At 35.9% G+C, this 8,026-nt stretch overlaps 1 protein-coding gene across 5 annotated transcripts; it reads right to left on the bottom strand.

Annotated features, from left to right (window-relative positions):
- Positions 1-4,923: 4,923 nt before the first annotated feature.
- On the bottom strand, positions 4,924-7,717 carry LOC113303259. 5 transcript variants are annotated; one of them, XR_003337370.1, is made up of 5 exons: positions 7,529-7,712; positions 7,290-7,422; positions 6,848-6,953; positions 6,408-6,559; positions 4,924-6,064 (listed from the first exon to the last, which is right to left on the bottom strand). XR_003337370.1 is itself a non-coding variant. In XM_026552287.1 (4 exons), exons 2-4 carry the CDS (start codon positions 6,943-6,945, stop codon positions 5,982-5,984), a joined length of 333 nt encoding a protein of 110 aa, XP_026408072.1. In that variant the 5' UTR covers positions 6,946-6,953; positions 7,290-7,701; the 3' UTR covers positions 4,924-5,981. The 5 variants fall into 5 exon arrangements, 1 of the variants encoding a protein (XP_026408072.1); XR_003337369.1 differs by having other exon boundaries at positions 4,924-5,288; positions 5,698-6,064; positions 7,290-7,699; XR_003337368.1 differs by having other exon boundaries at positions 4,924-5,288; positions 5,701-6,064; positions 7,290-7,698.
- Between the last annotated feature and the right edge of the window lie 309 nt (positions 7,718-8,026).

Consider the following 8,026-nt stretch of genomic DNA (forward strand, 5'->3'; position numbering starts at 1 on the left):
GTTGTTTGGACAACAAAAGAAAGCAATGATGTTCCAAGCATCAGAAGAACAAATTAGAGCAATCAGTAAACATGCATCAGAGAGTCACCAACCCAGGTTAGACCATACACAATGAGGTAATTACAATGAGAGTCAAAGAAAAGCTCAGATATTTTCCAACCTGGAACAACAATCAAAGAAGATTCTTGATCTGGCGTTATGGTTGTTTGTCTGAATGCTTCAACAAATAGAGCTGCCATGTAATGACAAAAAAAAAAAACAGAGAGAGGAACGAGAGAATAAAACCTTGTTTAGCTAGAACGGTTTACAACTTAAACCAACCAACTAAATAAGTCATGGACATGCATTGCAATGCAATGAAAAAACAACACCCAGAAGAAAATTAAGTGAAGGCTTAACGATATTTAAGACACATATTCTGCAGTTATGTAGAAGACATGATATATTCATAACTATAATCCTAGTTCGATGTCCTAGGTAAAGATATTGCAATGTACAGTATCACGGTAAAAGTCAGAATACAATTAATATTAAAAGACTGGGCAGACTTTTTTTAATCAAAGAAATCCTCCTGGAGGAGCATAAATAGGAACTCCGTTGTCAGGAAGCGCTTCAGCAAGTTGATAGAGGAGGGTCTTCAATTCTTGAGAAAACTCAGTAGGTCTAAGGACAACCTCTCTGCCGTATCTTTTCCCATATTTCGCCATGTAATCAGCAATCTGGTTATCATGTCTAAAGATTGGTATCACAAGAGACTTGTATCCAATAAATTTAGCTACCAAAGCTGCTATATCTTTAAAGATAGGCCAGAAAAGTGGAAAGTGTTGGGAAAAGAATCCCTTGACGCAAATCTTGCAAATGTGTTTACGGGCATAGGCGTTGTTTTGGGGGTTATCCAAGCAACTCGAACGCCCTGGGTAATGAAATCGTTCTAGGACATCATGAGTCCAGCTATGATTACAGACAACTTGCAGTCTCTTGATTCCTAATTCTTTTGCAACTCGATAAGCTTCTAAAACACCTTTGAGTTGATGATACAGTAGGGAAATTGGTTTTTCTGTAAACCAAGAACGAGCAGTAATTGGGTTCCCAAGATGGTCTCTTACAACAAGCCCATGCTCTGCAATGTTTTCATTCTCTCTAAAGTAACCATCAGTGTTGACCCAATACAAGTAATCAGGGGAAATAGAAGGCCATGGGGAGAATCGAAGGGTTGGCACAAAGGTTTTCTTAACGGCTATAGGTGATGAAAGCTGGGTTTGGGTTAAATTTTTCTTGATTTTCTTGAATTTATAAAAGTTTCTGCCAGTTACAAAAGGATTTTGATCATCGGATGGATTAGAAGAATCAGAAGAATACCCATGATCGGGGGATCTAGATGAAGCAGGAACACGAAGAAACAACTTATCACCAGGAAAATATGGTCTTCTTCTCTTAGGTACCTTCAACTTCACATCAGAAATCCTAGGTTCTTGATGTTCCTCATATGGCATCACATCCTCGGTTTCGGTAACATCATTTTCCGAGTCTACTGCCTTAGAGATTGATGATCGGTTTCGGTAACAGAATTTTGTGGTTCTTCTTGGAATAGGAAAATGAAGACTCTTGTGAAACAACATGATGCTGAAATCAATACTAGTTGTGTCCTATTTGGTTGTATTTTTTCAAAGATGCAACTTCCACCAAACAAATCTTCGATTGCGGAAAAGGCTAAACCCCCATCCTCAATCATTAAGAAGAGATCTACTTCCTGTACAGGCCGTCGTGACACTTTTATCAGACTCGTTCGTGATAGAAGGGCTCAGGAAACCTTTTTGATAGTTCTATCGCGAGCAATGACGCTCAAACTTCACAACTTTCTTATGAAACCATATATATTGCCAGTATTAGAAGACTACTCATTGGGTACCGATGGAGAACGAATACTTCCTAGGTTATTGAAGAATTATAAATGTTTTATCTATTTTTGCAACTTTAGTTTTAGAATCTTCTTTAGGACTCACCGTGTTGTGCTCTTTTCCTTCGTCAAGGTTTTATCCCTTTTGATGTGGGTTTTCCTTGTCAAGGTTTTTAACGAGGCAACATATGCGTGTCCAACACCTTTTGGTGGTTTTGTCTTTTACCTTTTATTGTCTACCATTTACTTTTCTTGTAATACCTTTATTAATACTGTTGTAACCACGGCTTCTAATGCCATAAGTTAGTCTGTTGAATGAAATACCTAATTTAAAACAAAAAAAGACATATAAAAATAACAGCCAGAACTGCACAAAAAAAAATTGAAGTATAAAAAAAGACAAGAAAAACGAGAGAAGTATTTCAAAATCAAAGTTGGATTCATTTTTTCTTCTTTAGGAGAGGGGGATCTGAATCCTAACCCTAGCACTAATCAAAATTGTACCAAGAAAAAGAAGAATCTCGATCATACCTTTTCCTCAGAGTTAGGATAATCTTGCGTTCTCGTTTGTATGATGACGATACTTGAATCTTGTAATTCTATTACTTCTCCTCCTCCTCCTTCCCCAAAACTCTCTCTCTTTCTCTTTCTCTAAAGAAAGACATTGATCTTGCTTTGCTCGTTTCGTTATTTCTAAAGAATTAAAAAACCCTAACCCCACTTGCTTGGTCGGTGGTTGTTCACTTGTTTGGTAGTTTTGGTCGTGTGCCAATAAATCACAATATATATGAACGATTTTTTGGGGACCATGGTTTTTTTTAGGGACCATGGTTCTATTTTTAGTAATACATTTAGAAGTAAATCTAGGTCACCCCTTATCTAGATATTTATATTAATACCTAAATTATCCTCCTGATTAATTTTGGGTAATGATTAGTGAAATCACTAATCTTGAGTATTCAAGTGATGATTCAATTGATGATAGCACATCTGAATATTCATCTCCTTCCTCTCCTAGAGTACTTGTTAATCCTCACTATGATCCGTATATGAGTTATTTCTTAGATGGTGATTGTATTCTTCCCCAAACTCAATCTCAAGATGAAAACGATGGATTTTACCAACCACAACCGGAGGAAGAGCATTTGGGTTATCAGGTATGCTTCAAACTTAGATAATGTTGGTTTAATTGCTCCAAACTTTCAAAAAAATGAAAATTTTTATGTAGATTTGGGCCAGTTCGGCTACCATATGTCAAGAACATGTAACCGAACACACCTGAAAGTGTAGTTCGGTTACGTTTTCCAAACGCGCAGGTTACCGAACTCGCTCGTTAATGGAGGTTTTGGTCGTACAGTGTAATGTTCGGTTTGCTCGCAATGTAACCGAACTTTAGGGTCTAGAAGTTCGGTTGGTTCGCAAACTTTTATCCAAAAGCGTATCTAACCGAACTCACCGATAAAAAAAACAACCAAAGTTACAGTGCTATATTCGGTTACCTAGTATAAAATGGTAGGTAACCGAACTTTGAACTTAACAATTTATTTGGGTGCATCTTGTGTGTTCGGTTACATATCAAATTGCTCTACCAACTGAACTTAAAGTTCGGTGATATCCTTATTCTTCGAAGGAACCGAACTTATGGACTTGTGTTGTTCTAATACAAGGAGTTCTGTTAAAAGTATTTTTTGCGAATCAACTGAACTCTGAGTTTGGTTAAGAAAAAAATTAATTCGCGATAACCGAACTTTTTGCGACGTAACCGAACTAAAAGTTCGGCTGAGACTTGTTTTTTGCGACGTAACCGAATTTTTTCTGTGAAAAAAAAACCTCCATTAAACCTCTATGGAACTTCCATTTTTAACTCATTTTGATGATTACTTCTCATTTATTCAACCAAAAACATATGACAAGTAATGGGTTTGTGAGAATATCTTTGTTAATGTTTTAAATTAAGCTATATATATATATGTGGTGGTGGTTGGTGGTGGTGGTAATCGGAGGTGGTGGTGGTAATCGGTGGTTGGTGGTGGTGATAATCGGAGTTGGTGGTGGTGGTAATCGGCGGTGGTGGGTGGTGGTGGTGATAATCGACGGTTGGTAGTGGTGATAATCGGCGGTGGCGGTGGTGGTAATCGGAGATGGTGGGCGGTGGTGGTGGGAGGAGGTGGTGGTGGTAATCGGTGGTTGGTGGTGGTGATAATCAGAGGTGGTGGTGGTGGTAATCGGCGGTGGTGGCCGGTGGTGGTGGGAGGAGGTGGTGGTTATATATATATAGGTGGTTATTAGGTTGATTTTAAATTAAATTAGGTTAATGGTAGGTTAGTCATTTCAACACTTTAGGACATCCCATATAACTATAGGGAAGGTGGCCTAATAAAACCATGGTCCTCTCAAAAAAACCATGGTCCCTAAAAAATCATTCATATATATAGGGAGATTTGTTAATTGGTCTTAGGCCCATATAAGATGTTATAGTATAAGGTCCAACCGGAAAATAAACTTAATCTAGGGTCCTTCCATCCAACAAGATGATAATTGAAACCAAATACTCAATTCTCCTCCATTTTTGCCCCACAAAAAGCTGATATGGACACCTCTAGAATAAGTATTGTAAAATAGAGCTTTGTCGTTGATTCTGGCCCCACACAATTAACCGAATATATATGTAAAAGGAAAAATTAGGCTAAGGCCCAAAAAAAATATTATTCTTATTGGTAGGCCCAAAATATCTTTCAGCTACCGTGACACCCATAATTATTCAAAATTATAAAAAGAGAGTAACAAGACAAAGTTACCCTTAACATATTTACGTGTAAAAGGAAGAAATTTTGGATTTTCTATCTGGTTAGTAAAGAGTCTGCATAACTCGTTATGCGTCCTATTTTTTCAGAGGTATAATCGGTATGCAAACTTGAATATAACACGTCTAAAAAACCGTGCCTTGGATTTTTACAAATTTTATCTCGTTGGAAAGCTTTTAAAGAGCTTTACAAAACGAGCATAAACAACAGTATCAAATTTGATTTTTTTACGAAAAAATACGAAGTGATTATCATTTTAGGGAAAAATTTCGAAAATTAGATACATTACCATTATGCAGCCACCATAAAGGATGCATAACATATTATGCAGACACTACAAAAGATGCATAACAAATTATGCAACCATATTTTGGTTTATGCATCCACTAGTTAAGTTATGCATAACATATTATGCAGACACTACAAAAGATGGATAATAATAACATATCAAATGAAAAAATCTATTTGCCGTTCCTAGGGGGACCTTTTATATCTCATTACTGTCATGGTTGGGATCGTTTGGATTAACCGTATCGTCATCTCTTAATTCAAGTGTGCCTCCCTATGTTCTCTTTCCACCTGATCCCCTGCAACGACAACACAACACAACACAACATTGGGTCTTAAAACGACATATTAAAAAAATATGAAATAAAAAAGACAATCAAAGGCATGAGCAGTAACTGTTAGTGTGTCACTACCAGCCACCATTATAGTCAGCAAGAAAAAATTCAGTTCTCAATCTGCACTCAACCTTGAACTTAACAACTGCACTAAACTAAAAATTTGCATTTGTTGTACGTGATAATAACAGAGGTCCCTCAAATCTCCTTACGGTCTAACAACATAAACTAGTTATCGAAAATGTTTTAAGCATTATAAACAAATATACAAGCAATGGCATGGAAAAATAGACAGTACCTTGAAGCCTGTCAGTTCGCAATAAATAATGCAATAATAAACAAAAATGAGATAGGAATTTGGACGAAACAATACCACCTTTTCATTTCTGTCTTCCGAAGCACTTTCTGCGACCGAATCAAATAATTCCAAATTAGACCATCTCACTCCAAAACCCCTGTATGTCAATTCAGGCAACACATAATTTCCAAATCATTCAATTAACAATGTTGCATTAGCCAATTTCAGCATATTTCGGAACCTAACTTTGTCGCTGCACATCATTTCTTGATCGAGACCAACAATTCACAGTAAGAACCAGCCACTTATCCAAGCTACAAATTCCTTATTCAAGTCCTTTTTTCTCATAAGAACCATCTCTAAGTCCTTTTTTCCAAGCCATACAAACTCCCCAAATTCCATCGTTTATTGTTGTTGTACGAAACTCGAAAGAGCTCCATTTCTATAAATAAAAACAAAGAATTAACAATCATCAGTTCATGGGGCTTCAAACAGGTCCAGACCAGCACACCATGGACATAAAAACATTTTGCAAAAAAAATTACCACATTAAGAATGGAATAGGAAAAGATGTGTGTTTTGATCCATTTCCTTCTGCTTTCCTTTTCTAAATTTTTTCTGCATCTACTTAAACTGGTCTAAGTCTCAAACTTCTACTTATACAAGTCATGTAAAATCTGCTGTTGTATCATCATGTTGTTACTAGGAAGAGTTGAGTTTAACTCGAAAACATAACCAACATTAAATCATATCAATAAATAAAAATTGAACCGAAAATTACTTACCGCTGATATGGTCGCGAGCAAGTTGATCCAATTCCTCAGGGTCCATATCATAAAGGTATGCATCTTCACCAGAAAGATAAACTGTTGTGAAGACTCCAAGATCTTTTATAAGCTTCTCAACATGTTTGGAATGTTCTCTTAGCCCAGCTATCCTAGATGCCATTAAATGTGGACGCATTTTGTTCTTATCATTCTTAAAGTGAGTAAGCACACTACAATATAATATGCAAAACAACAGAACCTATGTCTCGAACATTTGTTACATTTCATTTTCTTCTTTGTTTTCATTCATTCATTTATTATTTGAAATTCTGAACGGGGTACGAAATGAGTGTTCTTGGATAGGTAAAAGCAATACTAACATTCTAACTACACTTGTAATTTTCTTTCTATATACAATATGAAATAACAAGATCAATCCAAGTGATTAGTTTTCAAACCTTGTAACCGTTATTAGAAACAAATCCCTCACGCTCCCATCCGGAATGGTTGGTATCTTCACTCTCTTTATAACAAACTCAAGCTCACATAAAACCATTGTCACATCTGCCAAAATTGATCAAAATTAACACCTAATTCCAATTTTTTTGACTTCACCAATAAACCTTGATTCAAACCCATTTCTAAGGTTGCATAACTAGGAAGAGCAAGCCAGTTAAATGCCCCAAACCCCTAAATTTGGAACTCCAAATTCTCAAATACAAGATAAAAATTAAAAACACAAATCCAAATTCTAAAGTAAAAATTGATCGAGATTATTATCATGCAATAATCTATATCATTATGTTTGTAGATTCCTTAGGAAGAGAGGATCTTAATACACAACGAGATTCAGTTGTTAAAATGAAAATAAAAAACACAACAAAAATATAGATTCCTTACCAGATCAATAAAACCCCCAACGACAAACGAAATAAAAATTGAAGCCAAATGAAAAAAAAGAAAAACGAATCCTGGATCGCCTTTAAGTTTGTAGAGCTCCTTCCCTGTGTAAAATCTCATGTGCTTCAAAATCCTAAGAAAACAACAAAAGCAAATATATAAAAGCGAAAAGAGAAAAATTTAAATCGAACAAAACCTAGAAAGGAAAATTGGAAGTTGAAATCTAAAGAGAATATCACTTGCAAAGAAAATAAGCAGCTTCTCTCTTGCCTTTCTCTCTGTTTCGCGAAGAAAACGAAGAAATAAGAATCTGGAAGGACAGTTTGGGATTAACGAAAAAAAAACACAATTTCGGAAATTATGGGTCTGGGAGGAATTTATTTGGGAAAATTGGGTGAGCGCGTGAAATTTCGGACCCATGGATTTGTGAGTGGAAAATAATGAAAAAATGGGTCTAGTAGTAGTTTTCAGAAAAAAACAAAAGAAAAATCTACCCACTCTATCACGTTTAACCTTTTAGATGAGGTTACTCTATAAAGTCCAAATCTGTTCCTCGAATCATTGTTGTTTTTATTTATTTTGTTGCTTTGTTAATTTTGGGTATTACTGTTCGCTAGGTTTGATTTATTGATGTATATTTGATTATCGTTGTAAATCAGGTTCTTTGAGGAATCGAGTGAAGTAGCACCAAAGCACGGAGAGAAATTGATGGAATATCATCAGGTTTGTTTTCTGAG

This window comes from Papaver somniferum, chromosome 8 (genome assembly GCF_003573695.1).
Source record: "Papaver somniferum cultivar HN1 chromosome 8, ASM357369v1, whole genome shotgun sequence".
NCBI classification, from domain to species: Eukaryota; Viridiplantae; Streptophyta; class Magnoliopsida; order Ranunculales; family Papaveraceae; genus Papaver; species Papaver somniferum.

Bases quoted from the DNA above. Each gene is read 5' to 3' on its own strand.
- LOC113303259 (XM_026552287.1), bottom strand. From the start codon at position 6,945: ATGGTTTTATGTGAGCTTGAGTTTGTTATAAAGAGAGTGAAGATACCA. The intron at 6,560-6,847 runs GTTTGAAAACTA...AATGGCATCTAG, and splicing joins TTTCTAATAACGGTTACAAG to GATAGCTGGGCTAAGAGAAC. The intron at 6,065-6,407 runs GTAAGTAATTTT...TTTTATTTATAG, and splicing joins TGCTCGCGACCATATCAGCG to AAATGGAGCTCTTTCGAGTT.